The sequence below is a fragment of the Medicago sativa genome, chromosome 1, assembly GCF_051527215.1.
Source record: "Medicago sativa cultivar Bolivia chromosome 1, Bolivia_mono, whole genome shotgun sequence".
NCBI classification, from domain to species: domain Eukaryota; kingdom Viridiplantae; phylum Streptophyta; class Magnoliopsida; order Fabales; family Fabaceae; genus Medicago; species Medicago sativa.
The window spans coordinates 70,214,498-70,228,651 of record NC_140749.1 but is presented as its reverse complement, the minus strand read 5'-3'; the positions used below and the strand labels follow the sequence as shown (position 1 = coordinate 70,228,651).

Here is a 14,154-nt window from a genome sequence, read left to right as displayed (position 1 = left end):
ACGGGGCGGGGTGAGATTTTGGACTCGATCACAAAATTTGACTCGTCTCGTCTTGTTTTTAGCTGGCTTAGACGGGGCGGGCCTAAATAGGACGGGCCGGCCCGCTTTGCCATCCCTAGTTTGATAACTATCATGATATAAGAACTTTCATTGATGGTTAAAGGAGAAACTGAATTATTCGGTAAGGAATGTTAAAATGAGCGCAAATTCTTCGATTATGCACTACAATATTACCATTGAATCTTAAAAAAAATTCTTTTTTCATTAAAAAAATTGATTCACTGCGGGGGCGCGAATACCCAAACCTATTGGGGACGGGGATGGGATTCAATTTCTCATCCCCGTTGGGTATGGGTAGGGTAACAGGTATGTATATGGGAGTAGGGGATGGGGAAGGCAAAACCCGTCCCCACCCCGCCCCATTGTCATGCCTAATTGGTGTTGGATGAAGAAAAGGAGGTGAGCAATATTGTTGAAGGGGGAGAGATGAAATTGAAACTTGTTAATTTTAATGCTTTAGTTAAAGTTTTTTTTTTCCAGGGGGATTTAATTAAAGTTAATAGTTAAAATTTTATTAGATTGATTCAATAAGAAGAAAAAATTCATTTAAATAAATAATATATAAGCAATAATACTAAAAAAAAAATTTAAATTTTCAAGATAATTGTCTAGTTGAAATGATAATTCATGTAGAGACGATTTTACTTACTATATTATTTGAAAACAACTTGGTGCACTTGCCAAATTTAGTTGTAAGGAACTTTACAGTATTATGATAAATCTGTGAATATTTAGCATAAATAGAAAGTATGGATAAAAGAAATGGTGAAGATGTGCAACTAAAATAAAAATGGAGAAAGAAAGACATAAAAAAGATGGATGAACCAAAATTTTTAAATTTAATTTTTTTGTCTTCTCGTTTTGTGGTGTTGGTTGCTCTCATTGTGTGAGTCAGGATCGACTTCGCCAAATCAACCTCATTTGCCTTCTCAGCAACTGCGACTTCATCCTTTTTTTTTTGACAAATGCGACACCATCCTTTATTTGCCACCTACAACAATCTGTAATAGATGATGACGGTAGGGATAAAAATCAAAAGAGATATTCTTACATGAACCCTCACCTAACACGTTATTCTTACACCAACCAATAAAAATAGGACACATCATTTAAAACATATTAAACAAATAATAAATTGACAATAATAGTTTAATTTTTTTCTTCTCTATCTCTGGGACACATACAATATGACTCCACCTCCATCATCTTCTTTTTTCTACCCCCAGTCCCCACATCTTCTTCTTGAAACTTCCAAACATTATTCAGCAATCTATTGTTCTCTTAAATCTAAATGCCTTTTTTTTTCTTCGTAAAAAACAAAATGAAGAGAAGAGTGCTCTGGTTGAAGCAACGAGAGAGGGAAGAAGAGAGGTGCGGAGGAAGTGACGGCGGTGCCGGTGACGGTGGCGGCTTCATCATGACTCGATTTCGATGTTGAAGTGGAGTTGTGAAATCGATATCACAGTCTGTGGGGCTCTAATGGTGTCTGGCGGTTTATTAATGCAGAGGAGAGAAAGAACGAACGCTTTCAAAAAAAAATTAATTGCTTTTAAAAGAAATTAATGACGTGTCCTCTTTCAATTGGTTGTGACTAAGAATGATGTGTTAGGTTAGAGATCATGCAAGAATTTCTCAAATCAAAATGTTTGAATCTGACAAGGCTTATTTAAAAAAAATTACAGGGACGAAAACCAAAAACTCGTCAACTTACAAGATCTAAATACATATTTACACTATATCTACATCTATGTGTGTCCAAATATTGTGACCAAACTTGTCTTTTTTTGTTTTGTTTTTGTAATAGGGATGATCAACCTTGTGGGACCAACTCAGTGTATAATTATTCCTAGTAGAGTATTTAACACACATGCCAAGGGGAATGTTTAGGGGCCCTCATGATGAGTATGGAAAAAAAGAAAATAATGGAGTATGTCATGTGTCAGATACCGTCATTCTCCTTTTTCTCTGCCAACCAGGATACACAAATGAAAGTGGTGGGACGTATAATTTGCAATGATAGTTAGTGATAATGGTGTCAAGGTGCATAGTTTGGAATGAGAAGAAAGACGAAGTGCATGGCCAGAATTATTTGAACATGCTATTTAATCACATATTTGAGACAAACCAAGTATTTCTTCGAAAAAGTGTTGAGATGTACAAAAAAATTTGATTGCATGTGAAAATCGAAAGAGGACTTACAAACGTAGAAAATCAAAAGAGGATAATGGATCATAAGAGTAGAGTGGTGGACTTGGAAGTATTGGAGTAATGCCTAAGCACACAAAAGGGTACCCATTATCCCTTTGGACACCATTGAGGTGCTATTGTTTCGGTACACGAAAAATCTCATTACAATTGAGGCTAAGGGTAGTTTTACAATCTCAGAAAAAATGTGTTGCATACTTGATGTCCGAACAAAATGTATGTGATTATGTGAGAAAATGGGACATACAAAGTAATATTATAAATTAGTTTTATGTCAATGGGTACCCATGGGTACGGATAGTATGATACCCGTGCCCGCCCCGTTGGATAAATATCATACCCGTGCCCGCCCCGTACCCTCGTGGGTACCCACTATGCGGGTACCCGCGGGTATTGAAGTATCCATGGGTATTCATGGGTACCCATGAATTTTTGAATTTTTTTTTTTTGTATAAATAATAACTTTTTTTTTAATTACCAAAAAACTTCAACTTTTAAACATCCATACATAATCCATTCAATATTTCATAAATGATGCATAATCCATAGAAAATTCATAAATCATACATAATCCATAGAAAATTCACGATTCTTACATACTCCATAGGATGATATGTTTTATGATGTGAATGAAGTGGAAACCGTGAACTTAATAAGATGAATTAAAAAAATTAAAAATAAAAATAGGTTATTAATGAGGAGTCCTGCAATAAGATAAGATATATAAGGATGTTTTAGTAATTTACTTAATTTATTATCAGGTATGGGTACCCGTGGGTATGGGTACAATCAAATCCGTGTCCGTATCCATATAATAATGGGTAGTCAAATACCCATTTATTATACCCGTGGATACCCGTTTAGCTACCCGTTCCGTGCCCGTGATGCATTTTACCCACGGGTACCCGTGGGCATGGGTATATTTGCCACCCCTTACATTGATATTTAATAAGAATTTAACATTTTCTATTTATTTTAAAATTGTGATTATTAAAAAAGCTTACATGACATTGAATATTGGTGTAAAATTATTGTATGAAATAATACATCAAAATTAAGCTCTTTAAAAATTTAAAACATTAATTTATGCTTTTCCTCTTTTTTGAGAGGAAGAAGGAGAAATGTTTTCCCTCTTTAAAATTTAAATAGACCTTTTTTTACAAGAAAAATAAATGGAGCTCCTTGATTAGAGAGGATCCATATTAATTTCTACGTGTGGGATTAGTGAATCCGCCTCACTTAAATAGAATAATTTCATTTTAAGTAAGAAATTAAGATTTACATATTTGAGATGTAAGATTCGTGAGAAAATTTAGACATAGTATTATAGTCCTACAAAACATTTTTATGTGCGTCACTTAAATGATACTCTAGCGAATGTCTCACGAGGATATATCCAGCGAATGTCTCACGATTTGGAAATTGCTTCAGTAACAAAACAAAAAAAAAAAGTGGTCCAACTTGCCAACATGGGGTCAGCAACAATAAAGGAAGGCATGATTTGAACGGTCGTGAAATTTCGTTAGCTCAATTTTCGCTATATTAATCATTCTCCATGATAAAAACAAAATAGGACAGGAGAAAATTAATGATAAAAAGAAAATGGTGATTCATATTAATTAATTATTAGTATATTTTCATAATTCATAATTATTGGTATTTTTTATGAATTCATTAAATCACGATTTTAGCTTGCTCAAAAAATAAAAGAAAATAACGATTTAAGAGCACTTGTTTATGGAATTGGAAGCATATAGGTGAGTATTTGATATTGAATGCAATGTCACGTGAAGATATCAGAAGTATCATCACCTGGCTGGCTTTTATTCCTCTCTAGCTAGATTGAGTAGTAACCATCTTCATGTCAAGGTGATACTTGCTTTAATATAGACATGTATTTTTCAGCAACTGACACACCCCAAAACCTGAATGAATGAATGTTTTTATAGAGAACCGTACAGCACGCAAAGAAAGAAAATGGCAGGGAAAAGTAAAACCATCACATTCGCATTGATATTCACACCTAAATATTTCAATCTGAAATTCGTTACATGATCAATGAAATCCCAATTCATTAATAACAAGGGAAATTGAAATGTTGATTAAGATACTCGTTAAGGAAATAAATATATATTGGAAATTATATAATCAATTCTTTAAAAATATAAAAAGTGTTGTTTTCAACTTAAAATTTGTTTTTTTTACTACCTTAACCTTTATTTCGGAAACACCGGTTAGCATGATCCAAATAACAATAATACATACTCCATTAAATTCTTGTAAATAATACAATTTTCAAATTAACTATATGATCAAACCATTTGCTAATGCAAAATGTATTGTTGGATTGCCCTGCTTCTAAAGCACATGAAATAGTAAGCTATACCTTAATTGGCAGTTAAGTTGTACAAGTAAAATAAGTGTTGTAACTTGTAACATCCACAATAGTTTCCAGCATTAAATTAATAAATTTCATCTTTGAATCAAAGTGAAATAGAATGAGACTGATTGAAATAATGATGGAAAACAAATTTGTATTTGGTGCAACGATACTATCTTATTTGTGCACTATAGACTTAATCTATTAATTGTACTTGCGGTGAGCACAATATGAGAACTAAGCATGTGAATGATTAGGTCATGCATTGGGAATGATCCCAAAAAATTTATTTATAGTGTTTTTGGCCCCCTTTAGTCGTAACAACGTGAGAACCTTTCCCTTGAGCTTTCGCCGTTTTGGTCCTATAATAGCGGCGCATCAAGCTCATCTGTATTCGTATGTCTTGCCTGAAAAGGCCCTGGATTTAGCTGTTTAGCTTTAGTTTAAGAGATAAGGGCGGCCTCGTGCCCCTTTGGCGGCGCCCATCCTTTATGACGACAAGTGTGATTATCCTAAGACAAGTGTGATTATTCTTGATATGGAGGTCCATAACCCTAGAAAAATTATGGGTTTAATTAGAACTTGATCATCTCTATCTTAAAAGTGTAATGTAAATCATGTTTCTAACTACCGTAAAAATGTTCAAAATAAAATTGAGAAGACACCAATATATACAACAACAATCAAGTTTAATTTATTCCACCAAGTAGAATCGGCTAATTACCTTAACGCTAGCCTAGGTGTTCGAAAAGACGTCAATATATAACTATAAACTACTAAAAAACAAGTTGAATTAACAACGAAAATTAGAAACAAGAAAATATAAAATCCATCTCTAATACTTAGAAACTATAAAATTGAAGATCAATTCCTTTTTTTCCATCACTAATTCTTGTTGATAATTCAACTTGTTGATTTCTTCTCTCTATTTCAATCGGTTGAAATAGAGAGAAGAAATCAAGTGAGTAGTAATACTAGTATTAAATATATCCATGACTTCTCCTAAGTAAATTACCATGATCCTCCTCCTCCTCCCAACATTCCAGTCCAAATCCCTGTTGAATATCCTTGTTGATCTTCCTTATTATTATTCTGATCCAAATCCAATATTGTTGGGTTATTTGTACTAGAAACATGTTTCAAATCCTCAAAAGGAAACAAAACCCTTCCTTCACTAATTGTCTCTTGAACACCATGATCAAGAGTACTTGCATAACCACTTCCTGAGATCCCATCTAAACAGAAATTCATTGGCACTTGCTTAAAATCTTGCAAAGGAAATCCACAACCTTGAACTTGAGCAGGCATGAAAGAATGCAAATCCCTTGAACTTGAACTCAAACCTGCAGTAAGAAGCTCCAATGCTGAAGAAGTAGAAGAAGAAGAAGTGTTGTTATTTTGCTGAACCAAATGATCAGATATGTGAGGGAACCCTAAATTTAGATCTTGGCCTTCTTCATGATGGATCTTATGGTTTTGGTTTTCATCAAGTATGTTTTTTGTTGAAGGTGATGGATTTGAAACAAAATTGGAAGAATTAGAAGATCTATTTTTGTTGTTTTTCCTAGAACCACCACCAACAGGAATGTTTCTAATGGATCCACCTTGAGTCCAATACCTTCTACATGTTTTGCAGAAATATCTTGGTTGTGTCAAACTATAGTTGTTGTAGTAACAGAATTTTGTGTTAATTGAATTACACCTTGGACAGTTAATTGCTTCTTGTTTCTGTTGTTTTGGCTTCCTTTCCAACATAGGTTTTTCACATGTATTTGTTGCTACTACAATATTGCCTTCTATTAATGGCTTCACCATAATCTCCTTCAATATTCAAAATAATTAAATAAATACAAGATAATTAATAAAGTTTGTGAGTATATTTGTATCTTTTGGATCAAATAAATATATATCATGTCATATTTGAAATTATATGCGTTTATTTTTCTTTTGAAAAAAGAAAAATTGAAACTTGTTGAAGGTCTTTATTGAAAAAAGCAAATGGAAAAGTAAGTATTAAAGTGAAAGACTTAGTATTATATTAAAGAAAACTTATATGCAAAGTACATGGATTAATTAGTTACCTGAGGCCATTGAGCTTTGTCCATGGATTGATGAAGAAGATGATGATGATCAAAGGATGAAGTTGAAAGGAACACACTCTAGCTGTACTCAAAATAAGTTGAGAGAGAGAAAGAGAGAGAGAAAGAGAGAGAGAGAGAGAGAGGTAGTGCAGCTTTTGTATTTTTTAGTTGAAAATTGAAAGGTGGTGCAGAAGTAGAAAAAGGGAATGTTTTTTATAGGAATGTGAGTGGGGCGGTCTTACTATGTGAACGGTTGGATTACATTTTCCAACTTTATTTATCAATACAGAAGCTAACATGGTGGCTTTATTACTTACTACTTGTATTAATGCTTCATCTTCTCAACAATAACATATAATGCCTCATTTTGTATTTGTGAATATCAAGAACTTCACAAGGGAATATGAAAATTATTTCCAAATGTGAATGCATGGAAGGGATAGATAAAAAAAAAGCACTAAGAAACTGATTTCTATTCCCTTTGCATTATAAAATAGGAAATGCTAAAGAGTCTTCTTAGGACATTGGTTAAAAAGATAAAAATAAAAATGAGTAAATAGATAATTACCCCCCCCCCCCCCCTCGAAATTGTAAGTTTCGTCAATTACCCCCTGAAATTAACAAAACTTCAATTACCCCTGAAATTGCACAACGTTAATCAATTTACCCCCTCCGTCAAATTTTTCTGTTAGTCAACATGATGTTTTGCAAATACCCCCTGAAGTTTTGCACTTATGTGCAAAATGGCCTTTGAACTTGAAAATTTATATTTTTTTCTTCTTATACTTGATTCAAAAGATATTAACATGTGTCGGTGTTTGATAGATATAAAATTCTTTAAAAAAAATATCAATTCTACACGATGTATTGATTATTGATGAACATGTGTTTAATTGAATGCAGTTTTTCTGGATGGAACACCAATAAGAGAATTCAAGAACATGGAATCAAAAGGAGTTGCATTTACAAAGAATTAACCAATGAGGTTATACTATTGCAACAATACTTTTAGAATAATATTTTTCTTCTTTCCTAGGCCTATTCAATTGGTTTTACTTGTAACGTTCTTCATGTTAATTCATTTATTCTTTGATACAATAAATAAATATTCAGATTTCTTTTTTCCAAGCGTAGTACAATATGCTAGTTAACTGATTCTATATTTTTCAAAGGTGCCTACAAATATATCAATTTTGGCCAATGTGTCTTGACTCTTGACTTTATTAAGATCCAAGGTGATGACATCTCATCATTACGTAATTTTATATGTATTTTGATCACAATTTGGAGTTCAAAAGGCAACTTATGCAGCAAAAAGAGCAGAAAAACTGAAGAAAATGCAAAGAAAGAAAACGTGTCACGATTTGGTATAAACGTGAGATGATTTTAGAAGACCAAAAACATGCTTTCGACATTGAGGAAAACGTGTCACGATGGCAAAAACGTGACACGATTTGAGGAAACCCTAATTCAGCTGTTTGTTATTCAGAGGAAAACGTGTCACGATTTACTTAAAACGTGACACGATTTTAAGCGAATTTCTGTGTCTATTTAAGTTGAAGTCTATTCTGAAGACAAGGTTACGATTTGGAGAGAGCAAAGTGCGATTTTGAGACTACAAGACGGCTAGGAGGGCGATTTCTTCACTCTTTTACCAGTTCATGTATGTATTGATTCCTCTAATGATTATGTTATTTGTAAACACCATTATGAGTAGCTAAATCCATTAGAGGTTAGGTCTGAGATGATTCTTTGTAACCCTAATTGAAACATGTTGATGTGAAACTCTATTTATTGTGAATGACAATCTAGTTTTTATTCAATTCAATTGTTCTTAATGTTTTTTATATCCTGATCAAATATAAACATGATCTAGTGAGAACGAATGACTACTGACCTTAGCTTTCGACTTAGACCTAATGATAGACTTTTAGCAAGTGTACTAAAAATGCATCGAAGTAGTAAAAATATCGATCCCACGAGGACTGTGTTAATCTCAATTCAGCAATTAAGTTAATATTTAGGATGTGTAAAATATTTTGTTTGGTTTGCCACTAGGCAGTAGATTTGATTGCATAAAATTAAATAACATAAAATAAAGATTTGGTTAGAAAATAAGAGAGATGAGATCAGATCCTTCGAATCCTCTAAGTTCTCCTAATTGGTCTACTGCACCTATTTGTTATGAATCCTCTTCTAATTTACGATGATTAACAAATTAGCCCTAATCAATCCCTTGAGTTAGGACCCTCTTCTTAAACTACAGCCCCTAATTCCTTAGGTGATCTAATAATTCTTGAAGGTTTTACCGAACGTTAACCTATTATCACTAACAAACGATTATCTATTCCTAGACTAACCCTGTTTATTAGAACAATTCAATTAGGTCTAAGACGAAAGCCATGGTCAGTGGTCATTCGTTCTCACAAAATCAGGTTATATGTGATCAAGATATAAAAAGCATTAAGAACAATTGAATTGAATAAACTAGAATTGAATTCATAAACAAAATAGAGTTTCACAGCAACATGTGTCAATTAGGGTTACAAAGATTCATCTCGGATCTAATCTCTAAGAGATTTAGCTACTCATAATTGAGTTTACAAATAGCATAATCAATAATGAAATCAAAACATACATGAATTGGTAAAAGGATGATGAAATCGCCCTCCTAGCCGTCTTCAGGTGTTAAAATCGCACTTTAGCTCTCCAAAATCGTCACCCTTATGTTTGAGACTGACTTCAGCTTAAATAGGCAACTTCTGGATCGCACCAAATCGTATTGCGATTTGAGAATCGTACCACGATTGCATCTTTGAACCCTAATTTCCTTAAAAGCCCTTCTTGAAATCGTATCACGATTGGCTGGATCGTATTGCGATCCAGCACCTTCAAAAACATGCTCTCTGACTTCAAGAAATCGCATTGCGATTGTAAAATCGCAGCACGATTGGCTACTTCCAGATCTTCCAAATTTGATGCTTTTAACTGCTCCTGGACACTTAATGTTGCTTAGAACTCTATCAAAATGTCAAAATAAGTCCTAAAAATTACGTAATGACAACATGTCATCACAACCCCAAACTTAAACCATTCCTTGTCCTCAAGGAATTTGCTTGCAACAGTGACAAACGACAGTAAAATAACAGTTACCTGACAAAACGATAGTACCCAAAAGTTCATTCTCCTTCTAGCTAAAGATGAGCTAGTCTGACTTGTTCGCATCCACCAATTCACAACTCCTCGCATCAATTTGAAATAGGGTTCTACCAGTCGACATGCAGGTCTACATATTACCATACACTTGAAAAGTTTCTAAATATCAATCAAAGTCAATATCATTACACACTTTTGAGGTCTTCAGGGTTATAACGGGGCTTAGGTGAAAGGTGGGATATATTTGGATAAGTAGGCTACACAAAATTTGAGTTAGGCATTCCTACGAAAGTTAAAGTACAAAATTCAATCCTTCCTTCATTCACCTTGTGGAATAACAATCAATGCAAAGGTACTAGAGAATGTTTTCAACAGTAGGGACAATCGAGTTTGAAGTTACTCGGATTTTCAATGTGTTTTGTCCCTTTCTTTTCATCATTTCATTTTCATCATATATTTTTTTTTCATACACCATTTTTGTGTGTATTTTGCATGACAATTTCTTTTTCTTTCATTTTTGTTCTCTTATTCTCTAGTACCCCCACCCCAAACTTAATTGGTTGCAAATTCCAATAGCAACCCCAAACTTAATCTTTAGCAACATCCTACAATGCCTTAACTCAGAAAATACATTAAGGGACAAGTCCTAAAGGTCTCTAGGCTTGTAATGTAGTTTGTCACCGAACAAAAAGTTCTAATCCTACCGGCTCAAATTGGCTAAGAAATGGATAATATATAACAATTAAAATCAGGGTAGGCTTCAAAAAGGCTCACAGGACCAAGCACTTTTGCCTCAGTGTGTATATGACAAAGACCAATCAATAATAGAGAAACAATGCAAGTTCTAGAAATGTAGTTGCATGGAAAACTAATCTAAATATAAGTAAATTGAAAAACAAATTTGGCAATGAACCTTATGGCTGAGATTTCTGGGAAGTATGTGACTACCTAGCAACGCCGTACACTTCGCCTTTGAATCAAGTCACCCCTCCTTTAGAACTTTTGGAATACCACTTGAACAAATATTTGTTACTAAACTGTAAAAAATCAAGTAAACAAGCAAATTCATCAATAATAAACAAGTGCAAGAACAATTACATCAACGGGGGGTATAACCAAGTTAAACAAAAATGAAAATTAAAGACAAATTGTTTGACTCAACAATAGAAATAAAATGCTGAAAATAAAGACATAATAAAAAGGATGGGTTGCCTCCCACCAAGCGCTTTCTTTTACGTCATTGAGCTTGACACTTCAACCACTGTTAGGGTGGCAAATATGTCAGAAAGAACACATCATCCTTCTTCTTTCTCTTGTTTGGTAGGAATTCCATGAATTTGTAACAAAGAAGTAGATGCTCCCATGCGCTCACAGTTATACCTTTGGAATTTAAGCTCTCCCACCTTAGAGAAGGACATGCAACCATTTGCACACGAGTGATTTCCTTAACCCCTGTTTGTTCAGACTTCGGGAAAATGTCAGCACTCCACACTTTTGGATTTTCTTCCACCACAACCTTGTGACACTCAATCTCCATCTGAACCAGCTTCCTTTGAGACTCATGTGCTTTCTCAACAAGATCACCACACTGAACATCAAACTTCTCAAATGAAACTTGATTTGACACCAAGAAATCATCTAAAATATTCTGAAGTTGAGTATTGTAATCGATGTTGATCACCTCTTTCTTCCCTTCACCATCACTATCTGGTTGATTCGCCTCATAATGACCACAACTCGAGATTTTGTTGTCCAAAATTTTGATCTTAAAAGATAGCATATATTTTTCATACTGCAACTTAGCAATCTCTTCTGTGTCATAGAGGAGTACCCTGTCTATCATAGCTGTAAAACTTGGATAAACTTTTCAGTAGCACAGTACAATGAGAAGAAAACAAAGAGCATAATTTTTTTTTTTATAAATATAAATGACAGAAATTAAATTGCAAAAACCCTAAATTTATAACGCAATTGCCTTGTTGAAATAAATCAACAGTCCCCGGCAACGGCGCCAAAAACTTGATAGACTTTTAGCAAGTGTACTAAAAATGCATCGAAGTAGTAAAAATATCGATCCCACGAGGACTGTGTTAATCTCAATTCAGCAATTAAGTTAATATTTAGGATGTGTAAAATATTTTGTTTGGTTTGCCACTAGGCAGTAGATTTGATTGCATAAAATTAAATAACATAAAATAAAGATTTGGTTAGAAAATAAGAGAGATGAGATCAGATCCTTCGAATCCTCTAAGTTCTCCTAATTGGTCTACTGCACCTATTTGTTATGAATCCTCTTCTAATTTACGATGATTAACAAATTAGCCCTAATCAATCCCTTGAGTTAGGACCCTCTTCTTAAACTACAGCCCCTAATTCCTTAGGTGATCTAATAATTCTTGAAGGTTTTACCGAACGTTAACCTATTATCACTAACAAACGATTATCTATTCCTAGACTAACCCTGTTTATTAGAACAATTCAATTAGGTCTAAGACGAAAGCCATGGTCAGTGGTCATTCGTTCTCACAAAATCAGGTTATATGTGATCAAGATATAAAAAGCATTAAGAACAATTGAATTGAATAAACTAGAATTGAATTCATAAACAAAATAGAGTTTCACAGCAACATGTGTCAATTAGGGTTACAAAGATTCATCTCGGATCTAATCTCTAAGAGATTTAGCTACTCATAATTGAGTTTACAAATAGCATAATCAATAATGAAATCAAAACATACATGAATTGGTAAAAGGATGATGAAATCGCCCTCCTAGCCGTCTTCAGGTGTTAAAATCGCACTTTAGCTCTCCAAAATCGTCACCCTTATGTTTGAGACTGACTTCAGCTTAAATAGGCAACTTCTGGATCGCACCAAATCGTATTGCGATTTGAGAATCGTACCACGATTGCATCTTTGAACCCTAATTTCCTTAAAAGCCCTTCTTGAAATCGTATCACGATTGGCTAGATCGTATTGCGATCCAGCACCTTCAAAAACATGCTCTCTGACTTCAAGAAATCGCATTGCGATTGTAAAATCGCAGCACAATTGGCTACTTCCAGATCTTCCAAATTTGATGCTTTTAACTGCTCCTGGACACTTAATGTTGCTTAGAACTCTATCAAAATGTCAAAATAAGTCCTAAAAATTACGTAATGACAGCATGTCATCACCTAATTGAATTGTTCTAATAAACATGGTTAGTCTAGGAATGGATAATCCTTTATTAGTGATATTAGGTTAACGTGCTTAAACCTTCAAAGATTATTAGACCACTTAAGGAATTAGGGGTTGTGATCCTAGAAGAGGGTCCTAACTCAAGGGATTGATTAGGGCTATTTTGTTAACTACCGTGGAACTAGATAATCATTCATAAGAATAGGTGCAGTATACCAATTAGAGGAACATCGATGATTTGAAAGACCTAAACTCATCTCTCTCTTGTTCTTAAAAACCAACTTTATTTTTTGTCGTTACTTTTATGCAATCAAACTAATCAACTGCCTAGTGGCAAAACAAAAGAACTTTTATACATCCTATTTTGCAACGTAATTGAATTATTGAGATTAAAACCAGTCCTTGTGGGAACGATATTTTTACTACTTCGATAGTATTTGGTACACTTGCCAAACTTCTATCACAAGGATAAGAAAAAAAATATATAACTTTTCAAGTTCGGGGGCATTTGTTAATTTCAGGGGGGTAATTGACGAAACTTACAATTTCAGGGGGTAATTGCCTATTTACTCAAATAAAAATTTTGGATTAAAAAATGATGAATTTGGCTATTTAAAAGTTAAAATATAGTTGAATTCAATGTAGACTTACTAGTTTTGGTTTCCTTAACAAATGTTCTAAGGGCACTTGTTAAAATTTCTCAATTTTTCTCCATTTTCAATTTCTTCTACTAAAGATTTAAAACACATCAACCATGTTTCTCTATAATTTATCTCTTATTTTCTCTCTCATGCTTGATAGTTGAGATTTCACTTAAGAAAATTATTAGTGGAGAGAATCCAAAGAAACTCGTTAAATAGGTATAAACCAAATCAATAAAAAATAGAGTATATAATTAATAGTGTTATATTAAAAAATAGAGTAAATTAGGCCTTTATTCTTTAATAGAAGTTTGAATTACATCCTCGTTACCTATTATGTGAAATTATGCACTTCCTTCTTCTTTTAAGAAGCAAAAATTTAGAGTAAATTATACTTCAATAAAAGATGCTTGAATTACACTTATCTCCTTAAGAATTAAACATGTAGAACA

General features: G+C 33.5%; 1 protein-coding gene across 2 annotated transcripts; it reads right to left on the bottom strand.

Annotated features, from left to right (window-relative positions):
• Nucleotides 1-4,593: 4,593 nt before the first annotated feature.
• LOC146956893 (Dof-type zinc finger DNA-binding family protein) lies at nt 4,594-6,913 on the bottom strand. Of its 2 annotated transcripts, XM_085732396.1 has the most exons (3): nt 6,727-6,913; nt 5,661-6,466; nt 4,594-5,199 (listed from the first exon to the last, which is right to left on the bottom strand). In XM_085732396.1, exons 1-3 carry the CDS (start codon nt 6,748-6,750, stop codon nt 5,070-5,072), a joined length of 960 nt encoding a protein of 319 aa, XP_085588522.1. In that variant the 5' UTR covers nt 6,751-6,913; the 3' UTR covers nt 4,594-5,069. The 2 variants fall into 2 exon arrangements, with proteins under 2 accessions (XP_085588522.1, XP_085588529.1); XM_085732403.1 differs by lacking the exon at nt 4,594-5,199 and having other exon boundaries at nt 5,318-6,466.
• Between the last annotated feature and the right edge of the window lie 7,241 nt (nt 6,914-14,154).